Below are 18,669 nucleotides of genomic sequence, written 5' to 3' on the forward strand. Positions count from 1 at the left end.
TGTGAGGAGTATGTTTGACAACCCTACGCTCTCGTAAAAACCAAGTTGAAAAGTCTCATTATAATTTTGCACTAGACCTCCAAAGCATGCCCTCCCTAGATTAGTCAAGACACTGCCATTCACATTAAGTACTAAAGTATCCTGATCACTTTTCAACCAAAAGATTTCAAGAACCCGACGAGATATGCATCTTCCAGATCCAAGACCAGTAATTTGGGATATAGCTAGTTGGTGTCGAGAAAGCAACCAATTGTAGCCATTCTTCACTGAATATTGAGCATCAAGGATAGCATGACATATCCAAGCATGGAGTCAAACCTTGTATGGTCATGTTAATGTTAGGTGGAAGCATCTTAGATAAGGTGTCAAGTTTACTGGCATCTTCAATCCAAATGTCCTTGATTAAGGTGATGTAGAGGGATAATTATGAATTTCAGATGGTGACAACAATCATTATTAAGATAACCCAATTGGGTTGGTTTGATGGTGTTCGTTTGTGACTTTGGGATGTACTCCTCTCAAGGTCTTAAATTTGATTCTCTCCTGTGTTAATTTTGGTGGGCAAGTTTTCCTTTTTTGAAAAAGTTTACATGTTCTGAAACGAGCCATTGTCAAGTGGAAGAAGGAAAACAAATTGCACAACAAACAAAATCTAGTAATTTTACTAAAATGATTTGTATTCCAAAACGTATGGAAAAAAATTCAAATCCAAATTTAGTATTTTTTATTAAAATTCTATAATGAACATTAAAAAGGCTCGATTTAAATTTATCTTAGGCTTCCATATGTAATAACCAGACCCTGGTAATTTGTATAAGAATGATGACAATAATTTTTTTTATTGGTTTTCTCGACTTTGCTCACTTGAAGAAAGGGAAGCCCGTGACCAGTAATGACCTACACATAGAACTCGTTGATTTTGAGACGAACTAAAAAGATGTGGTTGATAAATTTCGTTGTCACAAGGAGAATTTTTCTGAGCTAGGTGTTGTTTTACGAGATGGTAGAGCATTTTGTTATGTCCATCGTCAAGACAATTATGTCGATTTTATTATAAAACAAGTCAATAAAGAAGTCCATGTTTTTACAAAAGCGGCCACATTTTTACTTCGTATCCACATTTTCAATGATATCTCCACATGTATCCATGATATCGTTATTAATGAAATGTTTTTTTTTTAAGAAATTATTAATGAAATGTTATAAGCATCATTTTGTAAAAACAAAAATAATCAAACATTACTTGGTATATATTTCATAAAACTAAAAAAGAAGCGAATAAATTGTAAAAATGATGATAGGAAATAATTAAAAGTGAAAACGAGAATGTGCGAGCCATTAAATTTGTAAAAAATATTTTCTATTTTTTTTAAATACATTTTTATTATAACTTGTTTAAAACAAGACGTGTGACTCTTCTTTAAAAAAAGAAAAAGAAAGATGCGTGACTCTTGAAATGAATCAATATCATGAAAAGAAGATCAAATGGTAAATAAGTAACATGTCATTAATTTCAACAAATATGACAATTGCCCCCCCCCCCCCCCCCCCCAAAAAAAATAAATAAAAAGGAAAAAAAACAACACAAAACCGAATATTAGTACGAGAAATATTAATTTTCTCTCTCATACTCACATTGTCTTTCTACTTTCTCTCTCTATTACTTTGATTTTTGTTCAAATAACATTGCTCTATTAGTATATGCTTTTAGATTTCGTTTTGTGAAAATCGCAAGACCAAATCAAACGACGTAACTAAATGTATCACTTTTTTTCTTAGGGAAACTAAATTGATTACTTATTTATTTATTTTACTAGTATGATATATTGTATTATTATATTGCTTGTTAATTTTCAATTTTTTAAAACAACACCCACTAGTTTAATTTATAGTTTTACTATTTCATATGTTTCTCGCTTTAATTAAGCATTTTCATTTGATAATGTTATTTTTTATTTTTCTTTTTTAAGTTCGATATCCGACTTAAGGACCAACTAATTTGGAATATCAATCTCACCGTCTGCTAACGAGGGACCCAATTGAAGTCATACCAAAGCTTTTTAGGAAATGATCGATTGATGCCGAAATAGATGATCAAACATAAGAATTGTTAACACTTGATGAGTAACTCGAGACCTAGATTTATTTTAATATGTTTTATGTTATATTATAGGCTAAATTACACTGGAGGTCCTTTAAGTTATTTAATTACAACAAGTTGGTCCTTTAAAATTTTTTCGTATCACTTGCATCCTTTAAGTTACTTAACAAAAACAAGTCAGTCCTTTAAGTATTTTTCGTAACACTTAGGTTTTTAAAGTTATTTAATTGTAACTTTTAGGTTTCGAATAACTTACATTTTTAAGATCTAAAACCCCCAAATTGCTACGGTTAAATAACTTAAAGAACCTTATTAGTATCGAAAAAAAACTTAAAGGACAAACTTGTAATAGTTAATTAACTTAAAAGACTTAAGTGATAAAGGAAAAAACTTAAAGAAACAATTTATTACTAGTGTAATTTAGCCTATATTATATATCAAAACCATTAATTTACTATGTATGTGTAATATTAATATGGCTAAAATATGGTATTCGTCCCTGCAAAATAGGTCAGTTTTGGTTTTAGTCCCTGCAAATTTTTTTTTATAGTTTTTGGTCCCTGCAAAAATAGGTCAGTTTTGGTTTTAGTCCCTGCAATTTTTTTTTATACTCCCTCTGGTCACATTTATAAGCAAAAAGTAACTTTTTAGGTTCATTCAATAACTAATGTATCTAACCTATATATAGACCTGCAAAATTTTTGTTTTTGGAAATAGTCCATAACCCCAATTATGTGATGATTTGTCACTTTTGTGCATATGTGCTTACTTAATAAAAAGAATATTATTTTTTATAATTTATATAGCAATAATTATTTTTTAATTAAAAAATAATAATAAAACAGATACAATAATTATTTTTTAATTTATAAAAGTGACAAATCATCACATAACTGGGGTCAGGGGCTATTTCCAAAAACAAAAATTTTTGCAAGGACCAAAAACTATAAAAAAAAATTGCAGGGACTAAAACCAAAACTGACCTATTTTTGCAGGGACCAAAAACTATAAAAAAATTTGCAGGGACTAAAACCAAAACTGGCCTATTTTGCAGAGACCAATACCATATTTTAGCCTATTAATATTAATAGAATATTTTAATAAGCTGAATCAAAACATAGATATTCAAAGAAAATCAATACAGATTAAATTGTTTTTAATTTGATATCAAATATTTTTAAAATAATCACCAGGCTGAATCAAAACATATGGGTTTTTTACTTTAGATTAAATTTTTTTTTACCTCAAAATCGAATCAAACCACGTCAAAAACTACGGTAATATAAAATTTTAGAAAATGAATGAAAATTAGAAAATGTTTTCACCGACAAACTAAAGCTTTTAAAAAGTTGATGTGACAATGGAAGGACATGTGTTATGATGGGTAGAGGTATGTAAAAAATCTTTCAAAAATATAAAGAAAGAAAACCACAATGAAAATGGCGGTAAGGCGGTGAAGACAATTTGCATCTCTCATCTTCTCCTTTATAGCAACATGCTACTCAATCTCCTGCATGGTTCGTTTCTCTCATGATAAAGGTATCCTTCGTGATCAAAACCTCTACTCAATATAGTGATTATTTCAAATTTTTAATTCGTATAACTTGTGTTTTTGTGTGTTGCGTATAGCTAATAATTTTGTCTAACCTGAATGCTAGTAATACTCACTTTTGTATATTCTATAATATTCACTCTTTTATTGGCCATCACTATTTTGTTCTGAGTTCTATTTCCAAAGTGTAGTTTCATAATGATTTAAATTAATAAAATAATTAAATGGAGTGTTCAAAAGACAGTGTTGTTTCCAAAGACATAAACTTTTAAGCACACAATTAAGTTTTTTCCAACACCCGGAACTAAAAATCAACTCTTTTGCAACAAAAATCAATCAAACACAAAAATAAAGAGCTGGGGTTGAGAAAAAATAACAACCTTATGTTTTTGAGCAAAAAATCTTCAAGCTTGAGTTTAATTGAGGTTAATTGCAGAAATTGTGAATGGTGGTTAATTAACCAATGAATGTAATTTGACCAAAATCTTGATAGGGTAGCAAAATCTTCAACCTTGTTGTTCCTTTCAAACTAACCAACCAATAAATTTGATGATGAAGTAAATTACTACAGTTCTAGCAAACGGTAGTTAAGTTCTACTGCATCCGTTTCAAAATATAAGCAAAATTCACTTTTTAGGTTCATTCATTTAATGATGTATGTGGTCCATTATGAACCACATACATCATTAAATGAATGAACCTAAAAAGTGAATTTTGCTTATATTTTGAAACAGAGGGAGTATTTGAAAGCGAACGGTAATTAATTGTGTTTTGGACATTTTCGATAGTTAATTTGAGGTGCTTGTGAGCAAACGTTAGCTTTCTAAAGAGCAATTTTCTAAAAAAAAAAGTGTTAAGAGTATATTATTATTATTAGCACTCTTCTCCTGTAATTTAGTCCAAATTTATAATGGGAAAATAGGGTTTAAAACCAATAAGATAAAAATTTGTTTCCCATTTAATTAAATTAAGGTTCAATACAAAAATTTAAAAATTAAACTAAGAAGACATTTCAAATTATAAAAATGTTACTAGAACAAAATATTCATATTAAAAGTTTTAAAGCTTACTAAACTTAATATAAATACTAAAACTAATTTAAAATATTATATATAAGGCAAATGTTAACTTGTGCCCTCAAGGGCACATGTTAAGGAACTTATTATAGAATTATACGTATCAAAAGTCGTGCATTTAACTTTTTAAAAGTCAAAATATTATGATTTCTAATGCAAAGTTGCTCTTTTTAGGTTCTTTAACATGTGCCCTTAGGGCACAAGTTAACATGACCCTATATATAATCTAAATTTGCACTTAGGTCATATCCAAAAAATTTAGAAATTTCCAATAATAGGGGCAAACACACAACTCAGTTCACGAGTTGAGAGATGCTAAAAGAGTTTATAACATAGAGATTCAGATATCAACTCTAGAAATTAACGCAACTCACTAGTGACTACCTTTGTTTCTATTTTCACTTCACTTAGAAAACTATGAACGAGTTACGATCTATTTTTGTTGCTATTAGAATCAAATTTCGGACTAACAAGGTTAATTAGGATAGCACATATTTTGTTTGTTTAATGAAACATCTTACTAGTGTAAGGCTAATAAATGAAAACTCTGATTAAATTTGCAAGCAATGCTCGTGAAGTTAGGTCCTAAAATTCAAATAAAGATAATAGTCTAGAGCGTATAACCACATAAGTTGGGGGAAGAAAGCACCCAACACAGGCGTTTTGGCCTGTTTATGAACCTACGAACACCGATACGTCGACATTGGTAATAATTAAAAAAAAAAAAGAATAATTGAATAAAATCACATGTCAATGATGGTGCTACATAGACCGACAGACCTACTATTGTTGATACGTTATCATAACCTAATAATCTTGAAAAAAACTAGTCGTCCTATAGAATGACAAGAATAACATAAAGTTAAGATTAAATAATGACTTTGTCATCATCATTTACATATATGCGACTAGACAACATAATGATACAGACTAGTGTAGTCTTCAGGCTGTTCCTTTCTCCTGAAGGCTGTGACCGTTTGATATCAATTCAGGCTGTTCAGGATTTGGTTTTGGTTCCGGTGAGTTCTTCACCGGACTTTCAGGATCTGGTTTTGTTCCTTGTGAGTTCTTCGCTGCCTTCTGTTTTGGTTTCGGTCCTGGCTTCTGTTTTGGTTTCGGTGCTGGCTTCTCTTTCGCTGGACCGGACTCTTTTTTCGTCTTCTCATTGGTCTTGGCCAATTTGCTAGCTGGGAAGTGTAGTCTAGCCATCAACGGACGAGGTGTTCGCGTTTCCCTTTCAAACCCTCGTACACAAATATATCCTACAAAGCATTTTCATCATCTGTTATATTATTTGGACACTTTTCTATTCAGTTGCTATGTTGGTTCCTCTTGCCAGGGAAGAACCATTCTTCATCGTTTTAATTTTTCAAACAAATACTAAAAGGAGAGCTAAACATTTCTTTAGTACGTTTATGCCATTAATAATGTTAACTTTCAATGCTCTTATACTGAAGTAGATATAAAAAAAAGTTCGCAACGGTAATCTAAGCAATAACTGCATGTTACGGGTCAGAAAATCAAGGAATTGAGACAAACATACACATTGTGTCTTATGCATAAGAGAAAGTTTGCTAAAATCTATGTACATGTTAGACATACTCGCTGCAAGTGTTTTAATGTATGTGTGCATGTGCGTGTGTTCTGTATTTAATATCTTTCTTATTGCTTGTGAAGGCAGTTGTACTTATGGTTGATTTGCTAGATGATGTTTTGATTGCATATGCATACTTTTGTTAACTTAAGCTATAGAAGCAAAGCTTTAGTAGTAGCAGCACTAAGAGAACGGCAATATGGCATATATCATAAATTCCGTCTATGCGCCCCTTTGTTCTAACACAGATGATTAGATGTTTCATGTTTGCTAAATTAACCTAACTACCTAAGCGATAGGTGGTAGGTGGCACATTATAGTGGCACTGTGATGCATCACGTTTCTATCAATTAATTTGTAGAAATATGTTTCTTTAGTCTTTGATCCAGTAGCATGTCAAAAGAAATGCAAACTAGTTATGTTAATCACACCATTAAAAACAAGCTAAAGAGGGATATTCAATTAACAAAGCAGGATTATATTCTTTGAATTAAATCTTACCTCTCCAAAAGGCTTGTTGAATTTCTTGTGTTGATAATCCTGTTTTTCCAAAAAAGAAAAAATAATCAGCTTCATTGTTTGAAATACACTAATGTATGCAATAATATATTACCATGGTCTGCATTCTTTACCTTTAAATATTGATGTTGTTGAGGTTCCAAAATATACCGTTCGCCTATTGAGGTTCCAGATCCAACTTCGGGGAACACTGACAGGATTAATGCTAGACCCATGGTCAGCAAATACCTGCTTCGAATGATACATGTTAGTGGTGCTTGAATTGTAAATATACACACATAAAAGGGATATAAATTTTGCTATCTGTGATTCCACACTATTTTACCTCGTTGACTTGGAAATAGGTGCCATTAAGTGGAAAGCTCCCACGCATAGCAGTTCGACATGGTATCTGTTTATATTTATTACGAGAATTAGTAGTGAATAAGAATTAGTAAACATGTGGTTAAAATCATTAATTTGATATGCATTCAGACCAGAAGTGTGCCTCTGACTATCTGTGAATTTGCTTCACGGAAACTGTTGCATGAGAAACATTCCATCTCATTGCAAAGCTGTCCACATTCTTCGCGAGAGTTGCATTTGCACTCAGGTGCCTGTGTTGAATCGGCCGTCTCTCCTAATTTTATAATTTATTTGGCAAAATGAGTTAGAAAATACCAGAAAACTAAAACAATCATGTATCTAAAATTTCCCAACTTATTTTGGTGCATAGTGCAAAAAAAGACTTCTCTAGGTAATGAAATCATTATTTTTGTCTACCTGGAGTCCATATAGCAAGAAGATATTTGCCAGGATCATCGGGTTCTCGTTTTTCCCACTGTAATGCACATGTAGTTAATAAAAGTTTGACACATAGGGTAAAATAGATTTACAAAAACAGTAATAACTAACCCCTTCCAGAAGAGGATGCATATCCGGGAGTTCATAACTGTATGAAGAGAACATAGTATCAGTATAATTTGTTACAGCTTGTTCACTATTACAAGTCTACAGTATGGTGGATATGAAGCCTGGTTAACTCTTATCTGAATATTTCAGGATTAGTTATATATATATATATATATATATATATATATATATATATATATTAACCAATTGCTGGTTTTGCTTTTGCAGTATTCATTACTTTCTTTCTCTGACATTACATTAGTGTACTACCAGGGTATTTAGTTGGAGATGAGTTACGTTACTTACACACAATGCTCTGTTCGTAATCGGCTAACATTCTTTAGCTTGGGCCCAGGGATGGAAGCAGCTTCTGGATGCAAAGCAACCAGAGCCTTTGACATTTCACCTTCTTGAAGTTCCATGTTTTGTTGCATATAGTTTTGTAAATTAAGAGTGAACTCCTCCATGTTAAGCTTAATGGTAGGAATTTCACATGGATCATCAATGAAGGCATCCTCCATATCACTTAGTTCTAGCTGCGAACATTCTGGCTCTGGTGTTGTCGGTTCTTCAATGATAGGTTGGCAAATATTCACTTCAGATTTTGCTAGTTGTCCGCTCACTTCTGTTTCGGGAATTTCTTCCACCACTTGGTTTGTGTTCTCAGGAAGAGGCAAGTGCAACTGACTCATGACTACAGGTGGGTTCTCATCAGTCACACCGTTTCCAGATACACAAACCATACTCTTCTGCTCTGGTCCAGGCAGGGCAAGCCTTGCACTGCAAGCAATAAAGCTTCTGTTATTGATGTTATCATAATTTGCAGTACATGCATATTTTTGTATTTTCAGTGTGGTCCTGAGAAAATTTTCAGCTGTTACCTAAGCAGTCATTTCTTAAATTTACTGTTTTGATTAGGATAGAATGCAATTAGTGTGATGTCATTAAAATGAGGTAGCTACAAGCTAGTATTATAATTCTGGATATATGAACATTCTAGTATTCCCATCTCTCATATCCCCTACTTATATTGCTAAGAGCAATACTTGCAGTGCCTTCTATAGTTCTAATGTATGAGAAAGGAGTTTTACTTGGTACTGCATATTTTTCCTTCTCAGAGAATTTTAAGATATTATATGCATACCTAGCAAATGCACTTGCAAAGTGTCGACATTCTGCTCTCATCGGGCATGCATTACAGTTTGGTTTGCTTTTTGTACAGAAGACCTGCATTCATTGTAATTCATGTCTAAATCATGACGGGTTTCGGTTAAGTAGGGTTGATCAGTCTCATAATATAACGCAACTTACCTTCCCAAATGTAATCATCTGGTAATGTAGCTCATATCTGCAACACATTGCAATTGCAATAAAACATACAAAGTATTAATCAATAGGTAAATTTCCCTTGCTAAACTTACAAAAACAAAGAAAATATTAGTACTTATTTCTGCTCTTTTGCTATATAAATTCAAAAAGAAGTACTTACAATGTTTTTTGATCTAGCTTGCACAGTCGAGGCCAAAGATATTTTTGTATGGACTCCAACACCGGGTACCTACAATTGACAATGATATTAGCTTTTCTTATCCAAAAAAAAAAACACCTTACATTATTTATTTACGTAGTACACACATTTCTAGGAGATGCAACTGTAGTGACTCGGGTAGTGGCTGGAGAGGCACCCATCCCAAGCGTACTGCTATACGTCCAACATTTGTGTCTACCTGTTATATGGAAATAATTTATTAGATTTATTCCATATTCCTGCAATTGCATACCATTGTTTTCAACTTACCGGGAAGGCAAGATGGTGCAGTGTTAAAAGCCGCACACACTCCACACTTTTCAATCCCAGTCCTCTTACGCTCAGCAAATATTCTCTGTATACATGAATCAAATTTTATTATGCACATATATGTATATTCTGCTGCATGAAATAGGTCTAGCTGATAGTTTAAAATGTTGGTTTCACCAATCATATAGTCCAGACATGCTAAAATTGTATCATGAGAAGTAGTACTGCAATTAAGTAGATTAATGAATCATTCAACATACTTTGCTTGGTCAGGTGGAACATCTCTCAGCCACTCGAGGTCAATGCTTCCATGATCATCAACCACCCTATTCAGGAATTTCTGCATAGTAAATCATGTAAAATGAGCTGCATCAATGGGTTCTTTCTGTTCAGAAATTGATTGATAGTTAGTTTTTCACTGAAACTTGAGTTTACCTGAATACGCTCGGCAAGCCTGTTGTTCATGCCCCGCTCTTTGATAACATCAGCAATTACACCGACATCTGCGCATCTCACGGCATCCCAGTCTAAAGAATCCATGGTGTTTTCTGTCTTTTCTCTTTTCCCAGCCTTAGCTTGTGCTTTTATTCGTAAACTATCCCAGTCAAATTGTTCCTGTTCCTCCTTTAATTGACTTTTGGTCTTTACTTTAATTGGGGTAGAACTTATCTCATTGGTTTCACTCCTCACAACATCTTTGTGATCACCAAGGTTTAAATCCCTTTCATTCCGAATCAGATCATGAGTTTGTTCAGAACTGTTGAAAAAGTTTTGCTGCATGTGATTAGTCTGTTCCTGAGGATGGACTTGAGATGCAATAGTTTGAGAATGAGTAACCTCAACAAGGCCTGCAGACTTGGCTGTTTGAAAACTAGGTGTATTCATCTCATTTTCATGTTTATTCTTTAAGATGCCACTTGATGAAGCTTCTGCTTTGAAAGGATCATGAGCTTCAGAGTTGTGGGTGAGTCTCAAATTACATTCATGGGACGGGATGATGGATTCTTCCAAAGAGCTGTGAGTGACATCTCTCATGTTCTCAGTTGATTTGCTTCTTTGACTTTCAATTTCATAAAACTTGGTTGAACTTACCATTTCAAGAAGTTTGCAGAAAGAACCGTAATTGTTGTACTTTGCTGTGCTTGACAGATCTTCAACACTGTTGTACTTTGCTGTGCTTGACAGATCTTCAACTTCTGAGTTGCTATCTGAGCATGATCCTATCTTCTCAGGATTTTGATCATTTGAAAAATCTCCAGATATTTGAGATGAAATGACAGAGGATTGGGACGAAACTATGTCATTTAACTCTTTCCCAGCACCATCATAACATGATTTTTCTTCCCCTTCCTCAATCATAACCATTGGACCAGAGGATTGAGGTGATTCTGTTAGTTTGCAGTTTGATTCATCTGTTAGGCTAATTGGGCTACTGGTAATTCTGCAGGAATCATTGCTGCTGACAGCTTTTTCTCCAGAATGCTCAATTATGTCTTTTGTCATAGAACTCTGGTTGCAAACAGATTGATTCAATAAGTTCACATCACATTCTGTGTTATCTTCCGGTTCCACTATCTCCACTTGTTGTTTGTTGACCGCTTGGCTGGTGCCTTCTCCGTCACAAGCTGTGCTGCCTGACTTTTTGGGAAACCGAGCAGCAAGGGACATGAACGCAGAGCTGTCAACAGAGAAAAAAGCTGTTTTTGTGGCACGTTGTTGAATTCGAAGTTAGTAAAAAGAAAAAAAAAAAAGAAACTCATAGCGTTTATACCTGGAAAGATGGTCCGTGACATTTTGAGTGAGGAAAACTCCTACAACTGAATCCACAACTGATCCTTTCCATCGAGAAAATCGTCTGTCTCCTGTTGATTATGTTTTATATTATATATGAAATATGAGATTAAAGCCAATGAATGCAATGGAATAAACTTGGATTGAAGGTCTTGCACTGATACCTTGTACAAGATGCATTCGTGCAATAAATGAGTCTGCTCGTCCACGGAACACTTTACGTTCTTCTTCCCACCATTTGGCCTTTTCTTCATCTGTTCCATCAACCCCATCATGATTTATATCTAACAGCAAAAGCTTCCACACTCTATCAGTCTCCTCATCTAGGTCAACTTTCGGTCGTGGACGCTGTTTTTTTATGGGATCAAATGAGCCCTGAAAGGGAACAAGTGCATTCTGCTTGTATAAGACAATGTCTCCCACTCCTGCGTTTATGTTTAGCCGTCTAAAGTGCTTAACTAATGCTTCAACATTATACCCTTTCTTCTGTCTTCCTCCGCGAGCAGTATCTGCAGTGCAAAATTACATTGTATAAGTTGTCCTTTGAAATATATATTATGTTATCAACACAAAAATCAAGTATTTAGTGGAAATACCTGATGACTTTCCTAGTGCCAAGTGGTGATTTCCCAAGGCAACATTATGGTACTGTTGCATCTGATTCTGATCTGTGTTGGGAGGCGCTGAACTGGAAAGAGCACTTCTCTTTCTATTTCGCTTCTTTTTTACACATGATACAGGTATATCTTCAACTAAGACGTCAATACATGTTTGAGGTCTTTCTGCATCTCTAATTGTTTGTTGGTCTGAAAAGTCCAGTTGATTTGCTGTATAATTTGGTTCGATAAAATTTCTAATTCTCGTTAGAGAATTATAATCAGAAGTTTCAGCTGGGAATTGAGATCTTTCTGTCACCCTTCTCAAAGATAATCTGAACTCATCAAATGTTTGAGTATTATGGATATAATTTTCTCTAGATTCATTTATGATTGGGAATACAGGTGCATTATATCCAAAATCATACATCCAAGAGTTGTTGTTTGATGCATAAGGATGCATTTGAGCATCTTCGGGAGCGAATATTAGTGGTACTCCATTTTCGGTAATCACAGAAGATGTAATATGAGAATTAGAAGTTTTCCCTTTCTCAGTTCTCCTTTTCTTCTGGATATTTGGAAATTGAAGCGGAAACTTTGACTGGTATGAGGCCAATCCATTATAGTGTGCGCCAATTAGATTCATGCTGCTGTTATCTGCATGTTCAATGGTTTCAGCATGCTCTCTCTCGCAACCAACCATTTGTAACTTTATTGTTGAAACTTGACTGTTACTGATGTTTCCATCCTCAACAGTTGCGAGGCCCTTTCTTTTGTTTTCGTTCCTGGCATTCTGCTTTGCCTCGGGAGGATTGCTTTCGGGAAGACATGTACTTGGAGGTTGTGTGTTTTCAGATAATGACGCGCAATAATGTAATATCTCTTTCACCAGGGTGTTTTGATCGCTGGTCAGGCTTTCGTTGCACATATAACTTTCATCTCTTCCTCCTTTGTCAAAGTTTATGGACATTTTACATGATATTGTAGTAGGTTCTGACATAATTGGTTCAGTCAATCCGCCTGTCCTTTTTGTTGGAGTAGAAGTCATTTTCGATCTCTTCTTTCTCACACACTTCTTCTCGCCGTCTGAGTTTTCTTTTGGCTTTGCTCCAGGATGATTACCTTTTGAAGGACATGTACTTGGGGCTTGTGCGTCTTCAGGTAATGGCATGTAGCTATGTAATGCCTGCTTCATCCAGGTATCTTTATTATAGGCAAGGCCTGCAGGTGTTTCCTCTACTGCGTCGCCAATATGCACATTTAAAACTTGCCTGCATGCAGAACTTTCATCTTCGGTTCCCATGTCAAAATCCGAGAACCTTCTCATTGGCGTTTCTTTAGAATCTGGCATCATTGATCCAGTCAGTTCTCCTGTCATTTTTGTTTGACAAATAGGAGACTTGTTCAACCGTTTTCTTCTCTCATACTTGTTTCCAGTCAGCTTTTCTTTTGACTTATCCCCAAGGGGGTTGGTTTGTGACGGGGATGTACTTGAGTTTTGTTCATTACTACAAAATGACATGTAATTATTTTCTGTTGCCTGCTTCATGAAAGTCTTCATATCATAGGAAATGCCTACATCAACTTTCTGCATTACTGCAGCAGTTTCTTTGCACGGATGCACAGTTGGAGTTTGTTCATTATTACAAAATGACAGGTAATTATTTTCTACTGCCGGGTTCATAAAAGTCTGGATATCATCGTCAAGGCCTACATTAATTTCCTGTATTTCTGCTCCAGTTTCTTTGCACGGGTGCACAGTTCCATTTTCTCTATCTGCAGAACTTTCATCATTTGCTCCTCTATCAAAATTTATGGACATTCTACAAGAAGTTATGGCAGATTCTTGCATCACTTTTCCAGGCAAGTCTCCGGATACTTCTGTAGGAGTGGAAGACTTGTTCAATCCTGACCTTCTCACATACTGCCTTTTGACACTTGGGCTTTTCTTTGGCTTTGCTTCATGGGGCATTCTTGAAGATGATTTTGTGGCTTGTGTATCTTCTGTTAATGGAACGTCTGGATTTGTTCCATCAGTGACTTCATTTTCTTTGCTCAGATGTATAGTTGCATTTTCTTTGACTGCAGAACTCTCTTCCACTCCTCCTTTGTCAAAATTTATGGAACTTTTACTGGTTGGTTCGGCCAATTCACACCTCTTTTCTGTAGTCAATTCACCTGTCATTTCTGTTGAAGGGGCAGAAATCTTGTTCATTTTCCTTCTCACACGTTTCTTCTTGCCCGTTGGGTTTTCTTTTGAGTTTGCCCCGGGGCTGGTGCTTTGTGAAGATGTATCTGGGGCTTGTGTATCTTCTGGTAATGACATGGAACTGCTTGATGCATGCTTAACTGAAGTGTTTAAATCACAGACAAGGCCGAAATTGGTTTCTTGTACGGCTACACCATCAAAAAGTGCAGTTGGATTTTCATTTTCTCTGCCTGTAGAACTCTCGTCTTTTGTTCCTATATCAAAATTTAAGGACCTTTGACATGACAATTTGGCAGCTTCAGGTATTTTTTCAGCTAATTCACTTGTCACTTCTGTTTGAGTAGTAGAAGTGTTCAATCCTTTTCTTCTCACATACTTCCTCTTGCCGGTTGTGTTTTCTTTTGCTTGAGCAGGCTTTGGGGTAGCTGGCTTTGGAGTTCTTTTGGGTTTGACTTCTCTAATGACCTTGGGGCGGTGCTTTTTTCTCCTTGGCTTTTTTTCTGGTGTTTTATTCAGACCAGTACAGAGGCTGTTTCCCTCATCTGGGTTGTAAATCTCCTTCAGTTGTGAAGAAACAGCAGCAAATTCTACGGCAGGGTCATAGAGCTCTTTGTTTGGTGGAGTTTCATCCTTGTCAAGCTTTCCGGCAGGGTCATCCTCATAATTTCTCTTGCTACAACAAGCATTGTCGGATGTTTCTACATCAAAAGTTCAGATAAAAATGAGTAAAAGTAATATAGCTCAAATTCATATACAACATTGAAAAGGGAGTTAAAGTCGAAACTTATTGACTAGGAAATAGTGAACTGAAAGCTATAATTGTGGAGCAAAAGGTTGTATGATTTCCATAGTGCGTCTTTGTCACAAAACTTACAAGTACTTTCAAATAAATTTGTACAAAACAGGTGATAATGGGAAAAAAATAATACAGCTATAAGACATTCTATTTGTTTTGGATCAATCTTTCATCGCAGTCGTGTTCGGTGTTCGACACGTGTCAACGGCCACGTGTCAACAGATACCGACTGCCAACGCGATACACCGACACTCGTGATTACATTTAATTAATCCATTTAAATAAATATTACCAGTGTCAGTGTCATTATCCAATTGATAACTATCATTCTTTGGTTAAATCTTTTCGGTATGGTTTTTAATTTTTATAGCTTTTTGTAAATTACTGCTAATACTCATTCTGTTCATGTGAGTTACAGGGAAACAATAAAATACAACACAATTAAATTAAAAATAGTCACAGAAATTAAAAATAGTAAAAATAATTGTAGAATTTCGCTTACCATGTCCATGAGGATCCCTCGAATTGTCACCGATAACCGAAGAAACAAACAGATCATTCAATCCATTAATGTTTCCTAGCTGTGTTGCACAAGAATTCGCCGAAGCCGCCTCTGTCGGAATCAAAGATTCATTAAAACCCAGACCACTCCAACATGAAACATTCTCAAAACCTGTCTTGTCACAGATTTTACCATTTTCACCTCCAATGTCTGGAATTGCAGCCGCAGGTACAATCCCATCATGGGATTCTCTGTTTTTCTCTCCACCATGTGAGAATTCAACACATGCAAATGCTCCATTAGCTTTTGGAGTACAGATCGGAGCTGATTTTGGCACAACTGGCTTAACAGGGGTTGAAGGGATCCATGGAATCTCTGCTTCTGGCTTCTTTCTATCATTTTCACCTACCTCCATTTTCACAATTGACCTCAAAAAATTGAATTTTTTTTTCAATTTCTGAAAAAAATGATGAAATTGACAACTGGGTCAATCTCAGAACACTGAACAGAGCTCAATTTTCTGATAAAGGTCACACCTTTTGGTCAATCTTTGGAATGCATTATCAAAGAATGATTCATGAACCTAACAGAGAAAAAAATGAAATAAAATAATAAAAAAATTAGGAAAATTAAAATGAATGAATCATGAATCAATAAATGAGAAATTGAAGACTTGACCAAAAAAAAAAAAGTAAAATTGAAGAATAGAATCAAAAAATTAAGATGGAGTTGTTCTTAGTTGATGTAATTAGAGTAATTAATTACCTTTGTAACATAACTGGTGACAGATGAAGCTGTAACTTTACTGTGTACTTTCTGATAAGATTTTATGAATTTATGTTAATTAATTAACATAAAAAATCTGAAACAAGCAAAGTGATTCTTATTGCTGTTCCCTTTGGAATCTCCGAATTTTCTACCAAAGAAAACAGAAATAAGAGAAATTCATGGGAAGGGTAGTTACACAGAGTCAATGCTGAAGAGATCTAATAGCATGCTAACACTGTGAGTTCACCCACCGAATGAGATCAAGATAAGAGAAGAAAGAACACAAAATTCTATACTTCACAACTAGGTTAATTCATTTATAATCTCTATTGTTTAGGTGGAAGAGATCAAGCATGTGTTTGACGAGGTGTATAAAATTATTCTTTCTCAGAAAGATGCAACGTTTCGTTAATGAAGGATAATTTTGTGAAACAGTTTATATTGTTACGTACTTTGCATGCATGCATGCGAGAATTTAATTTATATACACTGTCAGCGAAATTCGGAATTTATTATTATTGTCAGAGGTTTTAAAGGAAGTGGTAGTTTACACTTATACCCATAACTCTTAATATTTTAATGAAACAGGATTTCAACTACTTTAACAGTTTTAAAACTTTTCTTTGGTGGAAGTCAAATGAAAAATCTGAACTTAAAGCATCGACAATGGAGCTCTCATCCTTTTGGTATTTAAGCGGGTCTCAACTTACACATTATTTAATTATAATTTTTAATATTACTCTTTTGGATTTAAATTATAAGGCGTTTTAGAACAACAACAAAATTGTCTTAAATTATATGTCAATTAATAATATCAATAAATCATTAATGTTAATTTTTTTTTCTATTATACCATTAACTATTTATCATTCTTTCTTCTTCTAATTCTTTATTTGATCTTTCTAATACTAATAATGAAAGATAATTTTATAAAACAACTTGTAATTTCTCTTTTTCACACACATTAGTTATATTTCTTAATTTGTATGAAATTGTCAAAACGACGTATAATTGGGACGAATGGAATAATAGAGAAATGCTAGCAACATACATTTTAACACACACTTTTCAACACACTCTCTTTGATTGGTTAAAAGTTACATGAGACCCACTAAATTTATATAGGACCCACATGATTTGGTGGGAACCATGTGAGTTTTAACCAATAAAAAAAGTATGTTGAAAAGTGTGTTAAAATATGTATTGTTAGCATTCCTCTATTTAATAAGCATTAAATCTTTTCAACAAAGTGCCCTTTTTTGTGTATTAATTGGGTTATGTCAAGAACCTTATACTCCTACATTTCATTATAACATGTTATTCTCTCCGGCCACTATTATAAATAAAGAATCAATAATCATTTTTTAGATTCATTGAAATGTGTCTCTTCTATATTATAAACCGGATAGATCATTCATTCAATAAATCTAAAAACTGACTTTTGGTATGGAGGTATTGACTTGGGTCTTGAAAGTGTGCTCCTTTGGAATGTCTCAGGTTCGATTCTCTCTGATGCCAATTTGGATGGGCTATTTAGCCTTTTTAAAAAAATATTTTAACGGAAAAACATGTGGACTCTACATAGAGTGTTTAAAAAGCTACTTATTTAAAAGATACTTTTACTTTTCTTCCAATGACAATACCTATATGTGCTTTTTGTGTCTTTCTTGATTTAAAATACTCATGTTCATGATTTTCTCAAACTGATAATTTTTTTAAAGTATACAAAATGTATTTTAAGTGATGAACGGTAAGAAAAGCACACAAAAAATGTAAACATGTAACATTACCAATTTTAAGTGATGAACGGTAAGAAAAGCACACAAAAAATGTAAACATGTAACATTACCAATGTGAAATAGATAAAAACAAGATGTTTTTTTTTTTTTTTTTGTCGTGGCCGAGATTCGAACCCCAAATTTTGTCGTGGCCGAGATTCGAACCCCAAACCTTGCATATATTATGCATTGTCCTTACCAACTGAGCTACACTCACGAGGACAGATGGATTATTCTTTTAACATTGTTATCAATTTTGTCTGAAAAAATATTATTCTTGCGAAGAATCTACAAAAGAACAAGACCTTTTTTTTTTTTTTATAACTAAAAGAACAAGATTCTTAGCAAAGAGTAGTGTTATTTACTCCCCCCACCCCTCCTCTTATTATAAAAATCTCTATAAAAAAAAATCATAGGTATTAAGCAAAGTTGTTAAAGTGATAAATTTGTTTGAAATATGTGTTAGTTTTACATATTTATCCCTATGATAATTAATATCATAAGAGAAAAGAGATATTTTACACTTCTTTTCGGTAGTCAGTTAAACAAAGGTATTTTTGTAAAGAAATCTTTAATGCCTGTGAAATTATATATAGAGTCATGTATTTAGTGACAAGCAAATTGTTTGTAAAGGGTTTTATAATCAACGAAGAATTATATTTGTATGTTGTATCCCTCCGGTCACTATTATAAGCAAA

At 34.0% G+C, this 18,669-nt stretch overlaps 1 protein-coding gene and 1 long non-coding RNA gene across 3 annotated transcripts; one reads left to right on the forward strand and one right to left on the reverse strand.

Moving 5' to 3' along the window:
• Positions 1–5,442: 5,442 nt before the first annotated feature.
• On the reverse strand, positions 5,443–16,487 carry LOC146955812 (DNA glycosylase/AP lyase ROS1-like). 2 transcript variants are annotated; one of them, XM_085723972.1, is made up of 21 exons: positions 16,191–16,487; positions 15,618–16,008; positions 15,426–15,536; positions 11,919–14,825; positions 11,487–11,831; positions 11,303–11,393; positions 9,967–11,209; positions 9,792–9,871; positions 9,532–9,616; positions 9,369–9,460; positions 9,223–9,291; positions 9,045–9,081; positions 8,878–8,960; positions 8,040–8,513; positions 7,737–7,773; positions 7,605–7,662; positions 7,319–7,461; positions 7,168–7,233; positions 6,956–7,070; positions 6,825–6,863; positions 5,443–5,991 (listed from the first exon to the last, which is right to left on the reverse strand). In XM_085723972.1, exons 2-21 carry the CDS (start codon positions 15,838–15,840, stop codon positions 5,672–5,674), a joined length of 6,618 nt encoding a protein of 2,205 aa, XP_085580098.1. In that variant the 5' UTR covers positions 15,841–16,008; positions 16,191–16,487; the 3' UTR covers positions 5,443–5,671. The 2 variants fall into 2 exon arrangements, with proteins under 2 accessions (XP_085580098.1, XP_085580089.1); XM_085723963.1 differs by having other exon boundaries at positions 15,426–16,008.
• On the forward strand, positions 14,274–15,080 carry LOC146955813 (uncharacterized). Its single transcript, XR_015017885.1, has 2 exons — positions 14,274–14,429; positions 14,541–15,080. It is a non-coding gene; the product is annotated as an uncharacterized LOC146955813 (long non-coding RNA).
• Positions 16,488–18,669: the final 2,182 nt, after the last annotated feature.

This window comes from Medicago sativa, chromosome 1 (genome assembly GCF_051527215.1).
Source record: "Medicago sativa cultivar Bolivia chromosome 1, Bolivia_mono, whole genome shotgun sequence".
In the NCBI taxonomy this organism is placed as follows: Eukaryota; Viridiplantae; Streptophyta; class Magnoliopsida; order Fabales; family Fabaceae; genus Medicago; species Medicago sativa.

Bases quoted from the DNA above. Each gene is read 5' to 3' on its own strand.
- LOC146955812 (XM_085723963.1), bottom strand. From the start codon at position 15,840: ATGGAGGTAGGTGAAAATGATAGAAAGAAGCCAGAAGCAGAGATTCCA. The intron at 8,961-9,044 runs GTAAGTTGCGTT...CAATGAATGCAG, and splicing joins AGATGATTACATTTGGGAAG to GTCTTCTGTACAAAAAGCAA. The intron at 8,514-8,877 runs GTATGCATATAA...TATTGCTTGCAG, and splicing joins TTTGCAAGTGCATTTGCTAG to TGCAAGGCTTGCCCTGCCTG.